The following is a 27,978-nucleotide window of genomic DNA, read 5'->3' as shown; positions in this document are numbered from 1 at the left end:
GATGCAGAAAAAAAACTGAATGCATGCTGCTGATTTCCCCCCCTCCTTTTTTCTAGGAACTTCATTGATTGATTAGATTACAAGTTCACCTTCAGTCAATGATAAGTGGTTCAGGGGTTTAATTTCTACATCTTGCGGAGTTGTCTTATCTTTCACTGTTATCTTAAAAAGCAGTATAAGTTTTCTCATGCTGTAATGGATTGCACTTAAAAATACTCTTCATGTGTAATATGACTAAAGAAACAGAAGTATAATTTAAAATAGTGTTTTGAGTGTTTCTGACTCATGTACCACCTCTATTCAAAATTCTGCAGGCCAGATTCTGTCCTCTGTTCCATCTGTGCAACCCCTCTGTCTTCAACAGGACAGACAGGTGGAACTGAAGACAGGATTTGGTGTGCTAATTAGAATTTTATGATACCTGAGCCAAAATAAACCTAGTTCCCCTCTCTCACTGTTGTAGAGATTCTAAAGGAGTATGAAACAGGAAAAATGTAGGTCACTAAAACAAGTACTTGTGACTGAACACACACAAATTTGTGGAAGTAAGTTCTTTATCCTCTGATTATTATAGCAAATTAATTTTCAGTTAACCAGATACTGAAGGATGTAAATATTAAATGCTTCAGCATTACTTTTAAAATGTGCATTTCAACAATAATTTGGCATTGGACTGACAAGTTTGCTATCAAATTATAAATGAAACTTATGAAAATATTGTTAGCTCTTTTCAATGCAATATTGAGTTTTACAATATTAAAACCAATCAAGGAAGCTTTAAAAAAATAAAATAGAAAAATGTAACCTTATAATGAAACATTTAAAACAAACTGGTTCATCATGATGGAGAGTGTTACTGCTCTGCACAGAGACAGAGCCCAGATAGTCTCAGCCACAGAGAACAATCAGGGTCACCTGATTTAAACAGTATTGTAATGGTCAAAGCATCTCCAAATCACCTATTTTAACCAGAGGTCTTGCATTAGTGTGCTAAACAGATCCATTTCCTTACATGTCTTTACAGGAGGTGAAACGTGCACATATTTGTTGGGATAATTCACAAAAGCAAAGGCAACTTATCTCTCCTAAACAGATTAGCCAAGAAGACTACACAATAAAAGTGACTTTAAAATGCTTACTAGAAGTTAGTTATAATGCTCTGAATTCTTTCTTTTCAATTTAATTACAGGCAACATGATGGTCTACGTTCTCCCATCAGACCTCTGTTTCACCTCTGGAAGCAACACCACAGCAAATGAAAAGAAATGTATGTTTCAGGAAATTTGATAAAACTTAATACTTTATCACCAAATAAAACAGGTTGAATATTAGATATATAAAAATTATGTTTAATGTTATGGTTGAAAGAGAATCAAGGCAAAAGGAAATTCAAATGTCATGACACATCAGCCTCAACTTTGAATTTCCTGGCATTTGTCTGTCAAGTTTATTATTTAAACAGTTTTTTTTAATAAATGTTTAATATACATATTTATAAAATGGCTTAAATTAAGGCATCATCCAGCTGGCTGAAGTGTCCAACACAAGCATCTCTGTCACTCTGCATGACTAAAAGCTGGTTCAGCTTACCCTCAGCAAAAGCAACACTGCTCAGAAAGGAGAAGAGGAAATAAAATAGGTAAAATCTCTTTAGTACTGTTCAAAACATGTTGCATTCAGTTAATTTGAAAAACAAATCTGAACACACTACAGACTTTAGGACTCAAACCTTTCAAGAAACTCACCATCATTTCAGCCAGAAATGAGTCAACTTGGCAGACAGAGCCCAGTTAAGGTCATCAAGGCTTAGGCAGAAGATGGTAAACTTCTGAACCCATAGTGTAGTTTTACAGAAAGCCTCTAATATTCTGGAAAACGAATATCGTCCACTTAACATGAAACAGTAGAGGGAAAGCAGTTACAGTCTAAAAGACACAGCATAAACTTTCAGAAGGCCTACTCAAAGGAAGGAAAACAGAAACAGAATCATCACCTACAGCTGCCAACTGAAAGCCTTTCAAAACTTGATCCAAAAGGCCAACTGGAGCTTAATATTAATACATTTTTTTGGGTCCATTGAGACTATACTCTTGAAAATGTCACACTATATGTCTTGCAATAATTCTTCTGTCAGAAGAACTGTATTTATTGAGTGGCAGAGGGATGGCCCTCCTCATTGAGTCGGAGATTATATTCTATTTCCAGGATATTAACAGGTTCCTGAAAACCTTGTTAATTGCATTTAAAATGCAAGGTTTTTTTGAATGGATTGGAATGTTTATAATTAAAATAAAGAATGTGCATGTCTTAGAAATAAATCAAATGGCTTTGATCAGTAAATTCTTAAACAGAATAGATTCTACATAATATTTATAATTAACAAAAGTTAATCTGACTACTTTGCCCCTCTGCATGTGCAACAGGTGTGCAAAGAAACGAGTCAGGTTGCACAAGAGATGCCCACGTTTTGGATACTGAAAAGCTGCACTGGCAATTTATGAAGTGCAATTGCACCTAATATTGTTAAAGCTGAATAGACTGTAGTCTCCCTAAACTTCGTTGTGGAGATGCAGCTCTCCCATTGCATGGAAGGGCATCTATTCCACAGTTCTAGCACGAGTGAAGGTGGCTATGGGCTCACTCTAAAACCTTGCAGGTCACACTTTGAACACTCACAGGACAAAAACAAAACCTGACTTGTGGCAGCTGACCAGTTATAAAGAGGTTGCAAACCATGAACAGCTGCACCACATGCTCTCCTTTGAAGAGAACTTCAGACTTTTCTTCAGCAATAGGCCAAGTCTGCACTATAAAGTTTTCTCAGCACAGCTATGTTGACCAAGGGTAAGAACCCCCTCCCTGCAGTCGACGCTGCTATAAACCCCAAGTGTACATGCAACTATGACAACAGACGAGTGCTTCAGTCAGCATAGCTAACATAATTTGGGGAGGTGGTGTTACTATGCCAACTGAAAAAACCCTTCCGTGTGCATATCCTGCATTTACACTAGAGGTTTTTGTCAACATAGCTATACTGGTATAGCAATACCAGCAAAATATTTGTAATGTAGACAAACCCATAGAAATCAAAGCTATATTCATAAAAATAATAGTAAGTAGAGATTCAAAGAAACCTGCTGAACTTCCTAAATCAAAGTCAGTCCTTAAAGTCTCCTGCAGACCATTCTACCAGATCACTAAGTTGTGCAGAATGTTACTATTTATGATCTGATTTATCTGGTAAATAAGGATGTGGGGTGCTTTTAAAAACCAAACAAAACATCAAAGATACTTCGAGTAAGCTTGTCTACTGCGTATTATTCTGCAAGGTCCACTCAGTGAACATTTTATTTCAAAGACAGATCCTAGAATTCATAGGAGTGCTTACAGTGCTTACTGGAGATCCATGCATTCTGCCTTTTAATCTAGAATATCATCCAACCCAGGCACCTGGAAGTGGGAAAAAAAATGTTGAGGAAAGAGATGCATTTAATGCACCATGGAAAACAAATCCTTGCAGAAGGCTGGTAATTTAACCAGTTCTCAACATTTCTTGAGTGTCAATTTATACTAAACCATTCACTTGGATCAATGCCTTTTACAAGCAGAAATTGAAAAGTATCAAGGAGGGAAAAATCTATAAAACGACAGTATTTCTCCCCGCTTAGCATTGTAGCAGACTTGTCCGATGCTTTTCCTCCACATTAATCTACACCATACTAAAGCAGTACAACAGCCACACAAGCCCAGAGTACTGTATAAATAAAAATTCTTACTATTACCCTAGTATAATGAAATAGGAAAGAGAAAAGGCATCCAACTAATAAAATGATCATTGAAATTCATACATCAGAATTTTTGTAAAGCACCATATTTCAGAAAACTGTTTGAAATGTATAGCTGTATCTGAAGTCAAAGGCAGAATATCCTTGCATTTGATGATCAGATTCCCAGTGAGGTTCCTCAATGAATGTGAACACTACTGAACCAGTCTACATACTGGTTTTCTGATTTTATGTGGGGAGGTTTGGAGATGGGGACGGGAACGGGCAGGGGGGAAAAGGATTTCCTATTTCATCATCTAATCCAGCTGGTTCTTTTCTACTGTTAGGCTCTTGCTTTCAGGGTCATCCTTGTTCTGACTGGTTTGTTGTTCTATTTGTGGGATGGAAATTTGTGGCTGTTCTGCTCGCATGCTGGGATTGGTCAGCTCCTTGGTATTCAAGTTAGGCAGCTCCTCTGCACACAGGGAAGGGTTATTTCGATCATCTGCATGGAGCGTGGGGTTGGTCATTTGTTGTTCTGCTTCTTGTTGAGATGCTGGTGCATTCGTATCTTTGGGGGGGGTGGGGCAGCTGACAGGAGCCAGCACCAAGGGAGGATGAGGTAGGTCTTTCTGTAAGAAAATAAAAAAAATAAAAATCATTTTTAGGATGATGTGAAGTGAGTAATAAGAGCTACTATTGCTATTAAGAGCAACTTAAACCATAATTTCTCAAAACCAGCTAGTTTTTACAGGAGACCAATCATTATACTGAATGGCCAACAGCAATTACACAATGGGCTTTTGGTGAAGGAGTTCAAAAATATGAACTGAAGCACATTGAAAGGAGAAGGATTACTTGCTGCGCAACTGCAGTTAATTCAAATCATCCCTAATTGTTGAAAGATTTGCACATCTATTCTCTGGGCAGGTCCCACTGAGTAACAAACACAGTGGGAGAATGTTCTCTAATTAATCTAATTAAATGTTTAAAGCCTATAGGCTCATTATCTCTGACTGATATGGGAAGCACTCTCAGCTCTCTTCCTGTTTACCTGCCATGGTGATAGTTGCTTCCCATCCTCACTAATAATAAATAACAGCTGGCACTTTTCTGGCACAGTTCACCAGATCTCAAAGTATTTTAACATTAATTAAGCTTCACAATTCCCCTACAACATTTTATTCTCATTTTACAGTTGAGGAACTGAAGTGTAAGATATGTTAAGTACCGAGATGAGAAATTAAACCCCTGCCCCAAGCTCTACCCATTAGGTCCTATCTCTGACTTTTCCTTTCTACTGGAGAGTAATCAAATTTAAGGGATACACATTCAATACAGATAATGTCCCAAAAATCTGGATAGCAGTAGCTATTTGTTTTAAATACTTTACCAGTGATTTGCTCTGGTCTTCCCCATGATTAGGTGTCTTTAACAGACTACCTGTAAGATGGTCTATTGGTTTTCTCCACTGTGTTTCATTTTTTCCATTTGCATCATGAGGGCTCGTCTGGTTCCTGTAGTATGTTCTCTTAAATAGAAAGTGACCTCTCCTCCTTTCAGCCCTTGTCTATCATTGCTATATATGCTCTTCCTACCTGAATTGCCATTTGACTTGTACATTTAATTCCAACAAGCTTCTTCAAACTTAAAGGTCAAGCTTCCTATGCATTATCAACTCAAACTCAACCTGCCTATTAGCTCTGTGCCTGGCATTTGTGTAGACCAGAGATGGGCAAAGCCCAGTCTATAGCTATCATTAACCTCAATGTAGAGGATACAGATTCTAACAAACTATCTTCATCTGAACACCCACGTTGCACTGATCTGCAATGGGCTGCACCCCTTTCTAAGGATGTTAGTGATGGCTTTCTTTTACACAAATCAGCTGCAGTTTTGCTCCCAACAAGTTTCCAATGTGGCCTTCAGATATGAAAAGTTTGGCTATCAAAGGGATATAGATACTAAATACAAATTGTGAGTATCAGCAGGATTTAAACAAAGGAAGAGACCCTTTTTCATTCCACAATGTATCTTTATGGTTATTCATTTTCTCCCCATTCTCATACCTTGAACTGCCTACAGAATAAGGTGATTTTTTTTTTTTTTAAAATATAGAGAGACTTTTGTAGAAACATTCTGGGGCCATGAAAATAATCATTAGGACTAAAGTGTTTGTTTTTTAAAGTGTGCTGGTGTTATTACTTCCAGCTTCTGACCCAATAGTTGCATAATTCTCCGAGGGGAGGATTTTTCATAGTAACTTAGTGTTCTGAGTGAGGCCTGGGTGGACACTTCCAAATGTTGCCAGTAGAACTATGCCAGCTGGGCATATGAAAAAAAAATCACAATCCATAGCTCTGCTGGCAAAAGTCCAAGTGCAGACACAGTTATACAGATAGCTCAGTTCAATCAGGGAACTGGTATAAGCTAGATCAGCAAAAGAACTCCTGTCAGTACAAGCTATGTCTCCACTAGGTGGGTTTGCCAGTATAGTTATGCTGATATAGTTATATTGGCAAACCCTTTGTAGTATAGACAAGGCCTGAATTTATCATGAAACCGATCAATTGACTAACATTCACTCATAGCAAAAGAACTGCTTTGATACTGGACTTGTCTCTTCACTCCAAATACTGTTTATCACACTGAACTCTCATTCCACTGGGCAGTGTTTCCTGGTGAACACACAATAAATTATACTCTGTACGGAAATACATTTTGAACCAAAAAAATAATAGTTCTAAAACAAAAACAAATACAAAAACAAATCCACAAGTGTTTTGACTTAAGTGAAAAACCAGGACGTTTCAGAAGCTTGTGGGACATCCTATGAAAAATCTAGTCTCTTTCTGCAGGATCTTGAATTGATTTGCTGCATCTTTACCCTTATATTAAATATCTGCTCAATGAATTATCCCTTACTATGAGGTACCTACTCCCTTCATAATGGATGCATTTAACTTGCAACAAAGAATTTAACAAATTAGCCTAAAGGTGACAATTTAAGAGCCTAAATTAACTCCCTACCTCCGTTAACCTGCAAAAAGATCCTTACAATTCTTCATATTCATGGAAGTCACCTGATGAAGTTATAATTAATAAAATATACAATAAAGCTATTTGTCACAAATACCAAGACTTAGAGCAGGGTCAGGGTGGACAGGTAAGGACTGATCTATTTTATACTGGTTAGTTTTAGTGGCCACAAACATTAAAGTAGAAAATTCTAAGGCTCATGTTATACAATTGCTATAGCCTGAAAAGACTCTTTAGGACCAAAACATGAACATTAAATGAATGCAAAATATCAAGTTCTTTGTATTGTTGGATAGTACTACAATATTTTACTCAACTTTAATTCTATTTAGGATTTATAATATTAGTATTTCTTGAAGACACTCATATCAAACTGGTATTCACCGCAAAGCCGCTGCCCGTCCAGAACATTGCAAGCTCCTTACGCCAAAGAGCCACAGCAAAGCTAGTGATAAGAGTACAGGGCACCAAGTAGAGCAGAGCAGGCTGACCCATCTGCATCAATGCCAAGGCTACAAAAGTCACCAGAAGGCCAATGCCATATGCTAAAGGGAGATAAAAATAACACAAGAAAATAATTCAGATATAGCTCTGGTCAAGAATGGTAGCACAATTATCTAGAAAAACATTCTAATGATAGCTTCCTTCAGTTAGTAGTATGAAGCTGCTTTTATAGTGCTTTGCAGACTTCCCTAAATACCACCACTCTGTGTCCAACATTCGTTCAGGATTACTCTTTGCTAAACATGGAAAGATTATCTGCTAGACTAGGGGTGGCCAAACTACGGCTCAGGGGCCGCATCCGGCCCTTCAGATGTTTTCATCAGGCCCTTGAGTTCCTGCTGACGAGTGGGGTCAGGGACGTGCCCTGCTCCGCTGTGGGGCTTCCAGAAGCCGTGGCATGTTCCTCCTCCGGCTCCTATGGGTAGGGGCACCCAGGGGGCTCCGCACGCTGCCCCCGCCCCAAGCACCGCCCCCGCAGCTCCCATTGGCTGCGGTTCACAGCCAATGGGAGCTGCAGGGGCGGCGCCTGCGGACGGGGCAGCACGCAGAACTGCCTAGCCACACCTCCACATAGGAGCCAGAAGGGGAACATGCCGCTGTTTCCAGGAGCTGCTTCAAGTAAGTGCCGCCCGAAGACTGCACCCCTGACCTCCGTCCACGCCCCAACCCCCTGCCCCAGCCCTGATCCCCCTCCCACTCTCCGAACCCCTCTGTCCCAGCTTGGAGCACCCTTCTGCATTCCCAACCCCTCATCCCCAGCCCCACCCCCAGCCAGAGCCCTTACCCCCATCCCGAAGCCCTTACCCCCATCCCGCACCCCAACCCCCAATTTCATGAGCCTGCCATACAATTTCCATACCCAGATGTGGCCCTCGGGCCAAAAAGTTTTCTCACCCCTGTGCTAGACTATGAGATGTTGTCTTTCAGTGAAACAGGACAATTGTGCAGTATTTGTGGTACAATTAACTCAGTATCTAGAACAATTTTACAAAGGCAAAATAAATCAATGAAACTTTTAATTAAATCACTTGAGTTTAAAAAAAAAAAAGGCAAAAAAGGCCTTGTATTTAAACCATACAATATTTTAATTAAAACAAATAAATACTGCCTGATCACTATAATCAGCACTTCTTGGTGATTTGGAAGTGCTTGGCTTTTCACTCACGTTCTTGGGCATCACTGCAACATCATTAAACAGATACCTAGTTGTGTTTGTGATGGGGCATACCAGGCCCTCTGTGGCCTCTTGCTGGAGGCCCCTGGATCCTACTATACCCTGCTCTAGGAAAGGAACAGTGAAGATGGGTCCTCCAGGCCTGCCTACTGGCTCTTGCCAGTATGCCGTACCAGACCGGACCAGCTTACTTTCACCTCTGGGGAGGGCAGATAGTTTTTGGACTTTTGCTACTCCAGAATGGGTTCGTTTTGATTGTGTGAACCTGCTGAAGGGCCAAGGCACTGAAGACCCGCCAAGCGATGTTGACAACCTACAGAGGCTTTAAGGTGCCACCAGACTCCTTGTTGTTTTTGTAGACACAGACTAACACGGCTACCCCGTGATACGTGAACCTACAGAGGGTGCAAGGAGTGGGAAAAGGTCTACAATACCACACATAACAGCAGAAGGTGCTCAAGGGGTGAGTGCCTGCCGTTAGAATGTTACTACTCATTGAAACATTTATATATTTGCAGAAAATATTAACAAATACAAAAGACCTTTAAAAGCTTGCAAGGTGCAAGTTTGTGGGCTTATTTCTGGTGCAGGAAGATAAATAAAATAGCCAGACAAAAAGCTTCAATCACTTGAAGTTAAGGTTATAAATGCTAATTTATAACTTAAAGCAGCCATGCAAAATTCTATCCATACAAGGCAAGTATTTTACTGTTGGGAGGCAATATATTGTTTATCCAGTTGTTATGGCAAAGGGTATGCAAGTAATTCCGTATCTAGGCTAGTACATTTCATGTCTATTTTGCAAGGCTGATTTAAGAGAATACCACAGCAGAATAAGTGTAGCTTTAGTCAAGAAATTCAAATTTAAAGATTACATTTAAACACCCCAAACCTGTGAATGGTAATGCAGCAGCAAGGTAGCTCAAGTCATCTTAGGAGTCCCTTTGGAGCTAGCAACTCTTGTAGGAATCCCTACAGTAGTTTTTCCTAAAGCGTTTTGGAGCCTTCAACTGGAAATAGCTTAAGCTCTCACTGGCTTAAGAATTTCCTTTAGGGAGTCTGCAGAGTTGGAAGTCTGACCATAGGCTGCAGTAATCCTTAACTCCATCTAATATGATTTGTAGATTTTACAGACTCCATATACTTCATATAGAATCATAAAAATGTAGGGCTGGAAGGGACCTTGGGAAGTTATCAAGTCCAGCCCCCTGCTTTGTGGCAGGACCAAGCAGACCTAGGCCATCCCTGACAAGTTTTTGTCCAACTTGTTTTTAAAAGCTTCCAATGATGGGGACTCCACAATCTCCCTTGGAAGCCTCCTCCAGAACTTAACTATCCTTATAGTTAAAAAGTTGTCACCAGTGTCTAACCTAAATTTCCTTTGCTGCAAAGCAAGCCAATTACTTCATATCCTACCTTCAGTGGAAATGGAGAACAATTGATCAACGTCCTCTTTATAATAGCCCTTAACATATTGGAAGACTTATCAGGTCCCCCCTCACTCTTCTTTTCTCAAGACTAAACATGCCCAATTTTTTAACATTTATCATTTTTGTTGCTCTCCTCTAGACTCTTTCCAATTTGTCCACAAGAGGAGGTTACTCACCCTGTGCAGTAACTGACGTTCTTCGAGTGTCCCTGTGGGTGCTCCACTCCAGGTGTTGGTGCATCCCTGAGCCTTCGCTCAGGTATTTTTACAGCAGTACTCGTACTGGTCATGCATGTGCAGAGCCTGCCCCCGCACTCTGAGTGTACCTTAATAGTACGTGTGCACGACCTGTCTCCTCAGTTCCTTCTCTACAATGGAGGCTACCCAACTCCAAAGTAGAGGAGAGGAGGTTGGGTAGTGGAGCACCCACAGGGACACTCATCTCGAAGAACCTCAGGCCTTGGCTACACTGGCGCTGTACAGCGCTGCAACTTGCTGCGCTCAGGGGTGTGAAAATGCCCCCCCCTGAGCGCAGCAAGCGCAGCGCTGTAAAGTGCCAGTGTAATCAGCACCTGCAGCGCTGCACGCTCACTCGCAGCGCTGCAAGCTATTCCCCTCGGAGAGGTGGAGTACATACAGCGCTGCGAGAGCTCTCTCGCAGCACTGGCGGCGCAACTACACTTGCGCTTCACAGCGCTGCTGTGGCAGCGCTGTGAATTCCCAAGTGTAGCCAAGGCCTCAGTTACTGCACAGGGTGAGTAACCACCTCTTCGAGAGAGAGATATCCCTGTGGGTGCTCCACTCCAGGTGACTTAAAAGCAGTGTGTCTCAAGGAGGTAGGGACTTCGGATTCGGTAGGAATGCAGTAGATAATACAGCTCTGCCTAATCGTGCATCAGAGTGAGGGCCTTGAGTAAGGGCATAATGCTTAACAAATGTGTGTTCAGAAGTCCAAGTGGCTGCTTTACAGATGTCATCCAGAGGAACTTCGTGTAGAAAAGCCACGGAGGTACCTAGTGGAGTGAATTCTGATGCCGGCTGGAGGCGTAACTTTCTTTACTTGATAGCACAGTAGGATACAGTCAGAAATCCAGTTTGAAAGTCTCTGGGTAGAAATAGGTGTCCCTTTGGAGTGCTCCGCAATGAAGACAAAGAGTCTAGAAGAGTTTCTAAAGGGCTTGGTTCTATCCAAATAGAAGGACAAAGCACTGCGTACATCTAACGTACGCATTGTGGATTCAAAAGAGTTTGCATGTGATTTAGGAAAGAAGGTTGGTAGGTGTATCGGCTCATTGATGTGGAATAACGAATGCACCTTTGAAAGAAATTTGGGGTGTAGTCGGAGGATAATCTTGTCCTTAAAAAATAGTGTGTACAGTGTGTCCGCCATGAGAGCTGCTATTTCTCCTGCATGTCCGGTGGAGGTGATTGCCACTAAGAATGCTGTTTCCATAGAGAGGTGTAAGAGGGAGCAAGTGGCTAGGGGCTCGAATGGTTGTTGAGTTAAGCAGGATAATACTAAGTGAAAGTCCCACGAAGAGGTAGGAGGTTTAATGTCCGGGTATAGGGATTGGAGCCCTTTGAGAAAACGCTTGGTGATTGGATGAGCAAAAACAGAGGTATCGTCGATCTTGTAATGAAAAGTTGTAATAGCAGCTAAGTGGACCTTGATGGAGCTGAAAGAAAGGCCAAATTGTTTAAAGGTCTAATAGGTAGTCAAGTATGGGCAGAAGAGGTACAGAAGTAGGAGGGAGTTGTTTCGTTGAGCACCATTGTGTGAATCATTTCCACTTTTGGAGATAGGTGATGTGAGTAGATTGTGTTCTGCTATGTAGGAACACTCTTTGAACCTGCTCAGAGCATGCTAGTTCATTTTGGAAGAACCATGTAGGAACTAAGCTTTGAGGTGAAGCATGGACAGGTTGGGGTGAAGAAATCGGTCGTGTTGATGTGATAGGAGATTCGGAGTGAGGGGCAATGAAATCGGTGGGCGAATTGACATTCTGGTGAGGAACGGAAACCATGGTTGTCTGGGCCATGATGGGGCAATCAGAATTACCCTGGCAGGATCTGTTCGTATCTTTGTCAGAACTCTGTGAAGAACTGGTATTGGGGGAAAAGCATACATTAAGTGTTGAGCCCATAAGATCAGGAATTCATCTCCCTAGGGAATGTTTGCCCAATCCCTCTCTGGAGCAAAATTCGGGACATTTCTTGTTCTTTGCAGTCGCAAAGAGGTCCATGGTTGGATAGCCCCAAACGCGGAATATATTGCTTATCATCGTGTCGTTTATCTCCCATTTGTATCCCAGGGAAAATGTCTGCTTAGTTCAGGGCTTCTCAAACTGGGGGTCAAGACCCCTCAGGGGGTCATGAGGTTATTACATGGGGGCTCGCGAGCTGTCAGCGTCTACCCCAAACCCCGCTTCACCTCCAGCATTTATAATAGTGTTAAATATAAAAGAAGTGTTTTTAATTTATAAAGGGGGTTACACTCACAGACTTGCTGTGTGAAAGGAGTCACCAGGACAAGTTTGAGAACCACTGGCTTAGTTCGTCCACGGTGGTATTCAGGGCCCCGGGAAGATAGGCGGCCGATATCTGGATGTTGTTTGTGAGGCACCAATTCCAGAGCTTTATGGCTTCTGTACAAAGCGAATGAGAATGAGCCCCTCCATGCCTGTTGACACAGAACATGCATGTGATGTTGTCGGTCATTATCCGAACATGTTGGTTCTGAATAAATAGGAGGAAGTGACGGCAGGCATTGCATATGGCTTGCAGTTCTAGGACGTTTATATGTAGGGAGGCTTTGGTGGGACATGTGCGCTCCCCATCCTGTGAGGGATGCGTTGGCAGTCATGAGTGATGGGGAGTCCTGGAGAAAGGGGACTCCTGAGCAGAGGTTGGAGAGAACTGTCCACCATCAGAGGGAGTCTTTGATTCTGAAGGGTATGGATAGAGGCTTGTTTGGAGCGTGTACGTTCGGTCTGTGAACTGTGGCCAACCAAGCTTGGAAGCACCTCGTGTATAGGCGTGCATTTTTGACCACGAAAGTACACGAGGCCATCTGGCCTAATAGTTGCAGGCAGTCTCATGCAGTCACCTGGGGACTGTTGTGAAGTTTTGTAACCAGGAGTTTTATGGTGTTGAAATGATCAAGTGGGAGCAACGCTATTCCCCTTCGGGAATCAAAGTACGCTCCTATGAACTCCAGTTGTTGGGTAGGAGATAAGGTGGATTTGTTTTTGTTTATTTGCAGGCCAAGGGAAAGGAAGCAAGTGACTGTAAGCTGCGTGGATCGAAGCGCTTCGTCGACCGTTGAGGCTTTGAGAAGACTATCGTCGAGGTAAGGAAATATTATAACCCCATTTCCTGAGGTGGCCAGTAACCATTGCTAGGAGTTTGGAGAAAACTCAGGGGGCGATAGATAGGCCGAAGGGCAAGACTCTGTATTGAAAATGTGTCAAACCGAGGGTAAAACGAAGAAAACGTCTGTGGGCTGGGTGAATAGTCACATGAAAATAAGCGTCCTCTAGGTCGAGGGCTGAAAATCAATCGCCCTGCTCCAGCGCTGGGATTACAGTGGTGAGGGTAATCCCATTTTGAACTTTTGCTTTTTGATAAATTTGTTTAGCTGCCTGAGGTGAGGATTGGTCGCCATCCCTCCGGTTTTCTTTTCTGTTAAGAAGTAGTGGGAGTAGAAACCTTTCCCTCTGTGCTGTTCAGGAACGATATCCACTGCCCCCAATCGAAGGAGATGTTGTACTTCTTGGAGGAACAATTGCTTGTGAGAGGGGTCCCTGAAGAGGGATGGGGAGGGTGGGTGGGTGGCAGGTGGGGAGAGGAAAGGGATAGAATAGCCAACTGTGAGGACCTCTAAAGCCCACTTGTCGTTGGTAATATTGCGCCATTGATGGGAGAATGGGCATAGGCGGTGACCAAAAATAGGGGCAGGCGGTGTAAGCGCTGAAGTAGGAATATTGTTTTCTATGCCCTCAACCAAGGGTATAGAATTTGCTTATTGGTTGGAGGGGGTTGAGATGCTGCCAAGGAGTTGGGACGGTGGCATTGGTATCTGGAACTCTGACGTTGCTGTTGTTGCTGTTGCTCGTGAGATCTATGGAATTGCTGGGTGTATGTGAGGTAGCATGGTTGCTTGTAAGACTGGTATCTATGTTGTCATCTTCTGGTCATAGGGGGTTTGAATTCCTAAAGACCAAAGAGTTGCCCTGGAGTCCTTCATGGAGTGGAGTACGTCATTTGTGGTGGAGGCAAATAGTTTGTCACTGTCGAAGGGGAGATCCTCAGTGGTACTTTGGACCTCCCGGGGAAAGGAAGACGACGAGAGCCATGACCCTCGACGCATCACAACTGCTGTGGCAGTGGACCGTGCCGCTGTATTGGCCACATCAAGGGCAGTTTGAAGAGCAGTGCGGGAGATGATTTGTCCCTTGGAAACTATGGCTGTAAATTGTTTCTTTTCTTCTGGAATGTGATTAATAAAGTCCATGAATTTATTGTAAGTTTTGTGGTTGTACTTTGCTAGAACAGCTGTATAATTAGCAATGCGAAACTGCAACGTGTAAGAAGCGTATACCTTATGCCCGAGCAAATTACTTGCTTACGGTCCTTATCGGAGGGAGTGGAGTGGGGAAAATGGTGTTTGTTCTTTTGGTTAACTGCATCTACTACCAGCGAGTTTGGCGCTGAGTGAGTGAAAAGGAATTCTGAGCCCTTGAAAGGAATAAAGTACTTTCGGTCTGCTCTCTTACAGGTAGGCAGGCTTGCAGTCGGGGTTTGTCAAATGGCCATGGCAGGTTCTAAAAAGGCTGCGTTGATAGGTAATGCAATTCTAGAAGAGGAAGAGGGCTGCAGGATGTCAGTTAGCTCATGCTGCTGTTCAGGAACTTCCTCCGGGTTAATTCATAGCTCACTGGCAGCTCTTTTAAACAGGCCTTGAAATTTTGAGAAGTCGTCCGAAGACGTCGGAGGAGGCGACGGAAGCAATGATTCATCAGGCAGAACACCTGGTTCTACCGGGTTAGAGGCAGGCCGTGCTTGCTCTTGTGACAGGGCTGCCTGGTGTCTGGAGTCAGTGGCAGAGTTGTCAGCTGATGGTATCGAGCAGGCCTCATGCCTGGCTGCATTGGTATAACGAGTATGGTCCTGAGTATAAGGAGCCCATGGAGTCCAATATTGCCACTGTGGTGGGAAGGGCATGGGTGGTATCATCCAGGGGTTAACGCACCATGGGGCAGGACCCTCAGAGTAGGACGAGGCAGCTTTTCTAGGACCTATCTTGACTGGGGACTGTGGATGGGAGATCTGATAAGGTGAAAATTCTCCCTACAGCCCAGATTGCTCATCATTGGAGGAAAGCTGTGCGGACCTTGCCTGAGGGTCCGGAGAGAAGTAGGTGTTAAGTAGGGGTGATTGCAAGATAGGTGACACCAGGAGGTCCCTTGAGCGTGTGAACTGCCATGCTGCAGTGCCTCTGTGAGGGAAGAACTGAGCGAGAGGAATTTGTTGTGAGGAGGGATTCCTCTGCACTGAGCGTTCTGTCACTGCTGGATAGTTCAAAGGCAGACGGTGCGGGGAAAGTGAGAGGAGCCTGCAGGGGGTCAGGCAGGCTAGTATGTGTCGGCACCGCTTCCATTGTGGTGCCGAACAGTGCCGTGTGAGAGACAGAAGCCTTGGCACTGGAGGTTTGTGTGACCGCTGCAGCCGCAGGTGGTTTTGCATGGTGCCAGAGGAGCCTGGTGCATCAAAGATACTCAGCTGGGGGAGCGCGGGGAGGGAAGTAGTCCCTGGAGAAGGCTTATCCCTGCGAATACCCTTTGCGGGTGAGAGAGACTGATGTTTTTCTGAAGTTTTCTTTTGTCTCTTTAAAGCAGGGGGCTGCGGTGTACCGCAGAGTCAGGGCCTGGGTCTGAGGCTGGTCCGAGAGATTTTTGCAGCAGGAGCAGTTTTAGCCACAGCTCCCTGTCTTTGTGTGCCCTGGATTTCAACTTGCTGCAGTGGACACACTTTTGGGGGATGTGGGACTCCCCCAAACATTTAATACATTTAGAATGGCCATCTGAAAGAAGAACAGGAGTACTTGTGGCACCTTAGAGACTAACAAATCTGAAAGAGGAATGGCATCATTACAGTTAGAGCAGCGCTTAAAACCTGGAGAGCAAGGCATGTTGCAAGCAGCTGTGCTGACAGGAACAAAAAAAATTTTTTTTTTTTTTTTAAAGAGACGAGAGAGATGGGAAAAGGGTACCTAACTATTACTGGTAAGCTAAACTAAGAGGGAAAACAAGTTGAACAAGGGAGAGAAGAAATTCTCTAACGAGTCTGCTGAGCTCTGTCTCAGGCCGGGGACAGTAGAGAAGGAACTGAGGAGACTGGTCATGCACATGTACTATTAAGGTACACTCAGAGCGGGGGGGGAGGGGGTGTAAGAGAGAGGGGGGAGGGCGGCGGCTCTGCGCGTGCGTGATCAGTACGAGTACTGCTGTAAAAATCTCCGAGCGAAGGCGCAGGGACGCACCAACACCGGGAGTGGAGCACCGACAGTGACATCTCTCGAAGAAGAACTTTCCTAAATTGTGGTGCCCAGAACTAGACACAGTACTCCAGCTGGGATCTTACCAGTGTTGAGTATAGTGGGACAATTACCTCCTGTGTCTTACATACAACACTCCTGTTAATGCACCCCAGAATCATATTAGCCTTTTTTACAGCTGGATCACATTGATGACTGATATTCAGTTTGTGATCCACTATAACCTCCAGATCCTTTTCAGCAGTACTACCACCTAGACAGTTATTCCCCAGTTTGTAGTTGTGCATTTGATTTTTCCTTCCTAAGTGAAGTACTCTGCACTTGTCTTTACTGAATTTCATCATGTTGAATTTAGACCAATTCTCCAATTTGTCAAGGTCATTTTGAATTTCTAACCTGTCCTCCAAAGTGCTTGCAACCCCTCCCAGCTCAGTGTAATCTGCAGATTTTATAAGCATACTCTTTACACCATTATCCAAGTCATTAATGAAACTATTGAACAGCACTGCACCCAGGATCAATCCCTGCAGGACCCTACTAGATGTGCCCCTCCAATTTGCCAGCAAACTGTTGATAACTTATAGTAATTTCATGTAAAGAGTATGCTTATGAGAATGTCATGTGGAACAATGTCAAACTTATAAAATGAAGGTATATCACTACTGCTTTCCCCCATCCACTAGGTCAGTAATCCTGTCAAAGAAGGAAATTAAGTTGGTTTGGCATTATTTGTTCTTGACAAATCTATGCTGACTATTCCTTATAACCCTATTATCCTCAAGGTACTTACAAACGGATTGTTTAATAATTTGCTCCAGTATTTTTCCAGGTGTTGAAGTCAGGCTGCCTGGTCTATAATTCCATGCTTCCTCCTTGTTCCCCTTTTTAAAGATAGATACTATGTTTGCCGATCTCCAGTCTTCCGGAACTTTTTCCGTCCTCCAGGAGTACTCAAGGTAATTGCTAACAGCTCCAAGACTGCTTCAGCTAGTTCCTTAAGTACTACAGGATGAATTTCATCAGGCTCTGCTGACATAGAATCATAGGACTGGAAGGGACCTCGAGAGGTCATCTAGTCCAGTCCCCTGCACTCATGGCAGGACTGAGTATTATCTAGACCAGGCCTGCACATGTGGCCCGGGGGCCGCATGCGGCTCGTGTGGGCTCACTGTGTGGCCCGCGTGGGGTGAGTAGGTGGGTTCACTGTGCGGCCCGCGGGGGGTGAGTAGGAAAGCGGCCAGTGAGGGAGGGGGGCCAAGGAGGCGAGTGGGCAGTGGCAGGGAGTGAGTAGGCGAGCCGAGGGGGTGGGGAATGAGGAGGCGAGCGGGCGGGCAGGGGCAGAGGTGCAGGTGAGCCGGCAGTGCGGGAGGGGGGTTGAGGAGGCAAGCAGTGACTTGATGGCTGACCTGGTCTACTGATCTGGTCTGGCTCCCATCCCCTCTCCAAGGGTTGCAGCTGTCTGTAGGTGCTGCCTTCCATGCCTACCTCATTCATTCAACAGGGCAATTGATTACAAAGTGGGGGGAAGATCTTATTCTACTTCTAGCAAAAAGACATTTTTCTTTTACCTTAATTATACTACCTTAGGAGCCCACTATAACATATTACAAAGGTTCAATACTGCTGTTTTTTAAATTAATGGAGATATCCTATCTCCCAGAACTGGAAGGGACCTTGAAAGGTCATTGAGTCCAGCCCCCTGTCTTCACTAGCAGGACCAAGGACTGATTTTTGTCCCGGATCCCTAAGTGGCCCCCTCAAGGATTGAGCTCACAACCCTGGATTTAGCAGGCCAGTGCTCAAACCACTGAGCTATCCCTCCCCCCTTCCCCAGTCGTGCTGGGGAAGGAGGGTTTGTTTCCGCGGGGCGGGCAGTGCTGGGGGGGGGGAGTTTCGGGGGGGCTGGGCAGCGCTGGGGGTTGTTTCCGCGGGGCGGGCGGCACTGTGGGGGGTGTTGTGTTTCGGGGGGGCTGGGTAGCGCTGAGGGGTTTTTTGGCAAGGCCGGGGGGGGGGGGGGTTTCGGCCCTCAGCTGTTTTCTTTGGAGTAATATGGCCCTCGCAGCTTTACAAGTTGTGCAGGCCTGATCTAGACCATCCCTGACAGGTGTTTGTATAACCTGCTCTTAAAAATCCCCAATGATGGAGATTTCACAACCTCCCTAGGCAATTTATTCTAGTGCTTAACCACCCTGACAGTTACGAAGTTTTTTCTAATGTCCAACCTAAACCTCTCTTGCAGCAATTTAAGCCCATTGCTTCTTGTCCTATCCTCAGAAGTTAAGAACAATATTTTTTCTCCCTCCTCCTTGTAATAACCTTTTAGGTACTTGAAAACTCTTATGTCCCCTCTCGGTCTTCTCTTTTCTAGACTACACAAACCCAATTTTTTCAATCTTCCCTCATAGGTCATGTTTTCTAGCCTTTAATCATTTTTGTTGTTCTTCTCTGGACTTTCCCCAATTTGTCCACATCTTTCCTGAAATGTGGCACCCAGAACTGGACACAATACTCCAGTTGAGGCCTAATCAGTGCGGAATAGAGCGGAAGAATTACGTCTCATGTCTTGCTTACAACACTCCTGCTAATACATCCCAGGAAGATGTTTGCTTTTTTTGCAACAGTGTTACACTCTTGAATCATATTTAGCTTGTGGTCCACTATGGCCCCCAGATCCTTTTCAGCAGTACTCCTTCCTAGGCAGTCATTTCCCATTTTGTATGTGTGCAACTGATTGTTCCTTCCTAAGTGGAATACTTTGCATTTGTCCTTATTGAATTTTATCCTATTGACTTCAGACCATTTCTCCAGTTTGTCCAGATCATTTTGAATTATAATCCTGTTCTCCAAAGACATGACTATATCTAACTTATCTAAATATTGTTTAACTTGTTCTTTCCCTATTTTGGCTTGCATTCCTTCCGCCGACGGGTATTTTGTTGAGTATCTGGTCATCATTAACTTTTTAGTGAAAACTGAAGCAAAAGAAGCATTAAGCACTTCAGCTTTCTCGATGTCATCAGTTATTAGGGTTAGATGAAATGTACTGAATAAAGCCAAAAGTCAACTAACCCAACAGCCTCCCAAAAGTGTCAGACATCACTCCTAATGCAGGGCAAAATAAAAAATTGAGCTTTGAGGCAAAGTTTTATCAAATTAGGAGGTGGCAAAATCATTCACAACCTTTCCTGAAAGTGAACCTCCAAATTTTTCAGATCATCATTTTAAAATGCCTTATCTCTATCTCAAATTTGAAGAAACTTTCTTCCCCCTCCATCAGCAGAGAACCACAAAGGATAAGTTGCAGCTCACTGGGTTAGTCAATCAACTGAGGGCAGGTCTAGACTACCGATTGTCGATCTAACTTACATCACTCGGAGTGTGAAAAAGACACCCCCCTGAGCAATGCAAGTTACAGCGACTTAAGCGCTGTCCACACCAACACAGCTTTTGTCTCTCGTGGAGATGGTGTAATTATGCTGATAGGAAAGTGCTTTGTAGCACTTTTAGTGTAGACCTGCCCTCAGTGTTGTCAAAAAAAAAAAAAAAAAAAATCAGACTTTTAAAAGAAAGCTAATAGTATCTATGAAGACACTATCGTCTCCACAATTTAATTTAATTTAACAGAGGTCAATTACAGATTTTTTGCAGACACACAGTTTAAGACAGAAGTCAAGACGACAAGCACTAAACTTGAATTCTCTCATGTAATAAATGCAATTTGAAAGGTTCACTAACAAGAAAATTACAGTGATAAGAAAGAATAAGTGTATCCCAAGCATACATAAAACCACTGTAATTCAACCAAAGGGTTCTGGTGATGGTGTAAATCATGACAAAGGGCTTACTTTCTAGTTTGGACACGTAAAGCAGCTCAGACATGTGTTATGCTAGATGAGCTAGGGTTCGAAGGTCTAACCTCAAAAGTAGTACAGTTTTTATTTATTTATTTTAAACTGCTTCACTGCTTGATTGTTGAAAACAAGATAAGAGTTGAAAAGCAAGCTCTGTAATATGAGAGCTCCGGCTTTGCTTTTCCAGGGACTGCACTAGCTGCTATGTAGAAATACCAGGCTCATACTTACCTATAGTGCAGGCTACAAAATAGACTCTGGAGGATTGCACCTGAATATCAAATCTATGGCAGTAGGCTACCAGTAAGCCTAGGGAAGTAAAGAAAAGTTAAGCAGTTTTTAAACACATACACACTAATTGTAAGACGCACAGAATGTAGTGCCCTATCTAGGTGTTTATAAGATGGCCCACCACTGTGCTAGATTTCCTGCCTAATAAGCTGTGCCCTACCATCCTGATATGATTCACGAGAATGCACAACTCATGGAACAGAAGATATGCACTTCTACATAAACTATTGAATAAGAAACTTGACATCTGTAAGTAAACACTACTCCAGTAAACAACAGACAGTCCATATGCAATGTAAAGAACTGCATACAAGCAGCATTAACAGTGACAGCAACCATAACTTGTGCCCTTTGCATTGTAGATTTCTATATTAGTGCATATAGTGGTAACTTATGGCTTATATCTGTGTCCTTAAGGCTCAGTTCAAGATCTGGGCCATATTACTGTACAGAGCAGCCCAAATTATTAACAACTCAAATTTTCTTCAGCAGACTTGACAACATCTCCAATTAATAATCAAAATATGAATAGCAGAGTTCAGAATGTGCATATGAAATTTTCCTCATTAACGCTCATCTCCATTGTAGGTCCCAGGATATTAGTGAGAGAAGGTGGGTGAGATAATATCTTGTATTGGACCAGCTTCTATTGGTGAGAGAGACAAGCTTTTGAGCTTACACAGAGCTCTTCTTCAGGGGGGTCCCTGGGTTATCAAGTAGAGCTCTGTGTAAGCTCAAAACTTGTCGCGCTCAGAAGTTGGTCCAATAAAAGATATTACCTCACCCACATACCTATTGTGCACATTTTCTTGAAAGTCCACTTACTACTTAGATCCCAGAAAGATCAATTAGACAAGCCAGTTGTGACATTACTATCTTCTCTCACTGTTATCTGTGTGCAAAATTTCTTATAGGACTATAATAAACTCAAAAAAATGTATACATTATTCAAAAATGAGTGTATCAATTTTGGTGAAATGGAAAAAAAACCCTAACAATTTTGAATTAATTTCAAATTTCAAACCAATGAAACTGAAAGGCCACAAATTTAAAACTCTAAGGGGATTAAAAAAAAAATACACAAAACACAATTATCCTGTGTACCCAATGAAACAAGAGATCATTAAGGCTAAAAGTTAGCACAATTAAAATATCAGCTATTGATATGGTTAATAAAAGCATCCAGTTTCATTAGCTAGAATGCAAAATTTAAGAGTATAAATGCTCATGTTTCAGGACACAAGCCAACCATGGCCTACACCCCTTTATATTTCTTGACTTCCCTGGATGCACAAGTCTCATCATAACACCAAATTCATGTAGATTCTTCTCATTTAACTTGTCTATTAAGAAAAAACAAACAGAGCAGAGCCAAAGGAAAAATGGATATGTTTATGAATACGCCAGCTTGGGAGAGGTCAGGTCAAATTTACCACTTGGGAGTGGGAACTGAGGGAGAAGGGAGATGTGTCAATAAGAACTTTTCCCTTTGCATCATATTGCTTAGGCAAACAATCAGAAATACCTGGAACTAAGATGTCTCCAAATCCTAGGAGGGAAAAAGGCCTATCACAAAGAGCCAATGGTGAAAAGTTCAGTCTTGGAACCTTCAGGACCATGGGGAGCTTGGAAATGAGAGAAGACATTTTATAAAGTAGAAAGGTTTCACCCATGTACTAACAGTACCAAATACATGTCTGTCTTGTCATACTGGGTATGCAGACTTTAAACATATGAAACCTACATATATGAGTGAGTATTATCTGAGCGTTATTTTTCATTTTACTGAGCTCCCTTGAACAGGGTGGACTGATTAAAATCACCAAGCAGAAAATCTTGCTTTAAATCATTGATTTTAATCCTGCTGAACATTTTTATTTTGTAATTATTTTCCTAAAGAAAAGTTGGTTCTCAATGGTTCGTATAATTTGGTATTTTTTGCTAATCAGGGGGATACATTGTAGCTATATACATTTATTTAAGAATTATATTGCTTCCCATTCATCTATTCAGATTCTTAAGTTTTACATTTTTTATTATTATACTAGAAAATGGTGAATCATGCACTTCTTATTTACTAGATGATTTTTTTTTTAAACTTGGAATTTTTGTCAAGCTACATTTGTGTAGAAACTGGAATTCAATTAAAAACCCAAAACCCAAGCATTTAAAATATATTTTACCTAGTTAAATAAAACTACCTCAAATGTGCTGGATATATAAACTTACTTTTTTTTCCTTAACAAAACATGTTTTGCATTTAAAACTAACTCTTTTATTAAACAAAGGAAGTATTATCTGTAGTTAGTGAACTGAACTGATTGTTTCTGGTCACCATGTCTCTTCAAGATTTTAGAACTAGTAGACCTCATTGTCTTACCTCTTATTTTAATTCACAGATGGGAAAAAGAAAACAAGCTTTCCTACTTTTTCAACTCTCATTTGGTTTCTCAGCTTTGAATTAACTAGTCATTGAACTGAACTAGTTGAATAAACCAAAATGAGGAAACACTCTTCTGCACCTGCAGAGGAGACTATTCCTCCCAAAAGTTAGCTGAGCATTTCAACAAACTTTGATTCTAGGTGCTTAGACAGTGACTTCCACCAGAGTTCAGTGACTTTCTTAAAATCTTTGGAAAAAAAACCATGTACTGCTTGAAGATTTTTTTAAATTAAATGATTTTTATTTAAATGAACTATGTAAGTGATGAATAGCTTGTGCTACTCATTGCTCTGCACACCAAAAGCCATATCTTCCTTACTACACTGTGCTTTTTCATGTCATGGTAGTGCGCATATTGTTCTGACCACGGAAATGGAAGAAATACACCTACCTCAGCAGATATTAACAATATTAATCATTATGATGTTTACACAGTTCTTTGCAAATACAGTGGCACATAAATTTCCCTGCACTGAAAACTTACAATTCAAGATGTGACCACATTGGACCTACTGCAGAAAGTTACTTAAAATTCTACTTCTGAGAATGCTGTGGATTCCCATGAAACTCTGCAGTGCTTTATATTTCCACGCCAAATGCTTTTGAAACAAGCAGCCCTAGAAGTGCCAGGCCATTTCAGCAGCTCTTTGTGATCTGACCCTTTCAGAAGTTGAAAGCCTCAGAGATTAATAGCTGGTAGATAGTCTCATATTTTCAAAATGCATACAGTACCTTTTCATGAGTGGCAGAGTCAGTCGGGCCTGTGGCCACCTCCACCATTATACTCTGCCCTGTCTAAAGAAAAGAGGGGAAATTGTAAACCGGCATTTCAGTCAGCATGTCTGGATAATTTAAGAACACACATAGAAATATGCTGTTGGGTTACAGTCTATTCTGAACAGCAAGTACTGGAGACACACTGTACAAACCTTTGTTAGAAAAGGTGTGATGAATACGAAGAACACATCATACACAAAAAGAACCATCAGGAGCAAGGTGCAACCCTGGGGGAAAGATGAGAGCTTCAGTGGATATTTTATGTACTCTGTGCTAGCTAATGGAAATAAATTTACAGTTAGCAGTTCAAGAGTATTCAGTTTCCAAGATTTATTCAATATACCCATGTATTTTCCCTGAATTCAACTCTGCACAAATATATCATATGTCCCTGCACACAATGTATAACTGTGTTATCCTTCAGACATGACACTGTACACTTCCTCCCAATAGAATTCCTGCCATGAAATATGCTTGCTCTATGAAGTCTAAATATGCTGCAATTTTGCTTTGTTAGGAATTATGGGAAAGCTCTGGAGGACAGATTCTGCTAGACCACAGTAGCTATAACACTGGCTAATCCTTGCTGGGCCTCTGACAGTAGTTTACACAAAGTCAAGTTGCCCATCTTCCTAGCCCAGTGAGAAAATCTGCTATGGCAGCCGCTTACAGTAAGAGATGGAGGGATCAGTCTGACCCAGAATGATCAGCTGGAGGACACAAACATTCCACTGAAAGGAAGAGGAAAGTAAAGATCTGGGATAGTACCCAATTCAGAGACATGGCACCCATAAAAACCAAAGCACATTCCACACCCCTACTGCATGTTTGTTTATGTAGTCCAAACAATGGGAATGTTGCCAGGATACAAAAAGGTGTAATACAACAGGGATATATCATCGAGGGAATCTGCATCATGGGAACAAACTCTTCATAGACAAATGAAAGCTCTAATGATGAATTTTACAAAAATTAAAGAACATTCATGAGGGACTGCACTGTGAAACGATGGGTTCGCTTTTCTTTTCTCCTTCAGAAGCTCTTCTAAATGTAACAGTCTGAGGCGTAAAGAACTATGCTGGGGGCTCTGGAAAGGGCCATCCTGATCAGACATCAAGATTCAAGACATTTGTAGATGTCCGTCTAGAAAGATAATCCAGCAACCTCAACAGGTACAAATCTTACTCCACTTATGCACTTGGCTAGTCCAAGATCCAATATGAATACTCTGGCCCTTCAAGTGTCTTTTTGTCTCCATGAATCTGAAAGCTATGGAAGAGTCTAAAGCTGAGTACTACATCAATGGTGGAGAGGGCACAAGCACATTTCGCTCTTATCCCTTTATCCTATTCCTGCATGGACACCCCTTTCCCAAAGTCTTACCTCACATTTATATGATAGTAGTTGGTACTTTCAGATAGGGGCTATTTTCTGTTAGTGGCCAGCTCTCTACTGAATGTCAAGCCATTTGATTTCTTAAATTTCTTTGTCTATGTTTGCCCCAATCCACGAACAGCACCAGTTAAAACCAGAAATGTGTTTCCAAATCAATTTATGTAATCAAAAACTGCCCTTTTACACACCATGTCTGAGCAGGTTCTTTATTTTGGCACTTGCACTGTTTCCATACCTTGAATGTAGGTAGGCGGATTGTTTTCAACATGTAAAGGCAGAAGGCGATTCCCAGAGCATCTTGCAGAACCCATGCCCACCTAGAGAGACAAGAACGTTACTTTCCTGCAGGAGGCACAAAAAGAGCCAATCCAAATCAGGCTCTCTCAACCACATTAGGAATAGTTGCTTACCACCAACTTGGGCAAAGAACGCATGCTACATAGACACATTATTAGTGTTGTCTTTTTCTCTCTTTTGAATTAACCTTTATAATAGGCTAAAAAACTGAGACAGATGTAAAATTTAGTACTTAGTGCCTTATCTGTTATGACAATAAGGAAAATTGTAGTAGAAACGGTGCATTTTGTACATGCCAATTAAGTCTATGAAAACCAATTAACTTCTGTAGTTGTCTTCAGGGCCAGCTCCAGGTTTTTTGCCGCCCCAAAGCAAAAAGTACGCTTGGAATGCTGGTGCCTAGAGCCGGCCCTGGTTGTCTTCTACCCACATACCCCTCCTCCATTTTCTGTCAACAGCCTGGAACCTGGACATCAAAACAGACCGAGAAAGACTATTAAACATTCATTGCCAGTACACTGTTTTTAATCACTGAGACCTTTTCAATAAGTTAGTGTGTTTGTGAAAGATATTACTGTTTGCAGTGCTACTGAAGAGAAATTATAATTTATATAGTGAGCTACTACATCATACTATGTATTTAAAATGCATTTCTGATGTCAAGTTGGGGTATTTCATGTACTTATATTGATACAATCTAGGAAAAACTTTCATATTTCTGCATGTATTTAATGAAATTAAATTAATGGCGATATCCCATATCCTAGAACTGGAAGGGACCTTGAAAGGTCATCGAGTCCAGCCCCCTGCCTTCACTAGCAGGACCAAGTACGGATTTTGCCCCAGATCCCCAAGTGACCCCCTCAAGGATTGAACTCACAACCCTGGGTTTAGCAGGCCAATGCTCAAACCACTGAGCTATCCCTCCCCCCCCTAATTTAATCCAAATTCAATTTTGCAAATTTACCTGCAGACCTATTGTGGATTAGCAAGGAAGTAACAAACATGAGAATAAAAAGGACATTGTATTATAAAATGTACTTTGTTCATTTATTTTGGCAGATACAATTTAGCTTTATTTATTTGCAGTAATACCAATAAATGTGCTTCAGTACCGAATTCTTAGTAACATGAGACCTCATCACAACAATCTGCTATTTGCTGAGAAGTAGGGAGAGACCACGGGGTGTTTGTGGAGGGACTTAATGTGATCTGTCAATTAGCTAAGTAACAATTTTTAAGGTTCAGCTGTATGTACTAACTGGGATAATTTAAAACGAACTGCTCAAAAGTTTGCCATTATTAAAAAGAACAGGAACGGTTATCTACAGCAATCTGTATTTAGGTAAGTGACACTGGGTCTTATCTTGGCTCCTCTGCATGCTGTAAAAGCTTATATTCTTACAGAGGGCCAAATATTTTCATTTTATCTGATCATATCAGTTCAGTTAACGTTCCAATTTTCTAGGTAGCCAAGAATAATTTTACTTTGGGAAAAAAACCAACCATATGTCCCAAGCCCAGAAATCTACATAGCAATGAAACAGACCCGCAGCCTGAGCCTGGCGAACCCGAGTTGGCTGGCACAGGCCATCTGCAGGTGTCTAGTTGCTGTGTAGAGATACCTATAAAGGTCTGCAGTGCTTTAACTCAGTGGCTCTCAATCTTTCCATACTACTGTACCCCTTTCAGGAGTCTGATTTGTCTTGTGTACCCCAAGTTTCACCTCACTTAAAAACTACTTGCTTACAAAATCAGACATAAAAATACAAAAATGTTACAGCACGCTAATAGAATATAACATAAGAACGGCCATACTTGGTCAGACCAAAGGTCCATCTAGCCCAGTATCCTATCTTCCGACAGTGGCCAATGCCAGGTGCTTCAGAGGGAATGAACAGAACAGGTAATCACCAAGTGATCCATCCCGTCGCCCATTCCCAGCTTCTGGCAAACAGAGGCTAGGGACACCATCCCTGCCCATCTTGGCTAGTACAACCCCCTAATCCCATTCCCATCCCGCCCTGCAATACCCACTCCCAGCCATTCCTGCATTGTTTCTTGCATTTTTATGCTGTTCCCACCTGCAAAAACCTTAGATCCTGCAAATCCAGCAAGAGAGAGAGAGAGAGATTCTCCCATGTTACTTCAAAATAAAACAAAACAAAAAAACCCCCATCAGTTAATCTAATCTATATAAATGGAATTCAGACACAATTTTTATGGTAAACTGACAAGAGATTTGGTGTTTTCCCACAAATTACAGCAGTTTAGTTTTTTTTGCCCACTCAAACCCGCCCGCAAAAAAGTACATTTTACTCGCTCCCACTATTATGGTAGTGGGTCCTGTGGGACCCGTGGTATCCCAGTCCCACTGCAGAGTTCTAACATACAGATACTGCTGGCCAAAAGACTCTGAACTTGAGTGCGTGAGGCACATGTGCACTGTTAGTGGAAC

At 42.2% G+C, this 27,978-nt stretch overlaps 1 protein-coding gene across 2 annotated transcripts in view; it reads right to left on the bottom strand.

Moving 5' to 3' along the window:
* Positions 1–1,328: 1,328 nt before the first annotated feature.
* Positions 1,329–27,978, bottom strand: part of SPPL2B (signal peptide peptidase like 2B) — a 96,708-nt gene continuing 70,058 nt past the window's right edge. The window contains exons 9-15 of one of the 2 annotated variants that reach the window (XM_005309308.5): positions 25,459–25,540; positions 23,981–24,055; positions 23,784–23,846; positions 22,134–22,233; positions 20,549–20,626; positions 7,121–7,348; positions 1,329–4,396 (exon numbers count right to left, since the gene is read on the bottom strand). In XM_005309308.5, coding sequence (XP_005309365.1) covers positions 7,167–7,348; positions 20,549–20,626; positions 22,134–22,233; positions 23,784–23,846; positions 23,981–24,055; positions 25,459–25,540 — 580 coding nt within the window. In that variant the 3' untranslated portion in view covers positions 1,329–4,396; positions 7,121–7,166. The remainder of the gene's footprint in view (positions 4,397–7,120; positions 7,349–20,548; positions 20,627–22,133; positions 22,234–23,783; positions 23,847–23,980; positions 24,056–25,458; positions 25,541–27,978) is intronic. The other variant, XM_005309307.5, reaches the window with a different exon arrangement.

This window comes from Chrysemys picta, chromosome 25, assembly GCF_011386835.1.
Source record: "Chrysemys picta bellii isolate R12L10 chromosome 25, ASM1138683v2, whole genome shotgun sequence".
In the NCBI taxonomy this organism is placed as follows: Eukaryota; Metazoa; Chordata; order Testudines; family Emydidae; genus Chrysemys; species Chrysemys picta.
The sequence above is the reverse complement of the archived record's forward strand: the minus strand, read 5'-3'. Positions and strand labels throughout refer to the sequence as shown.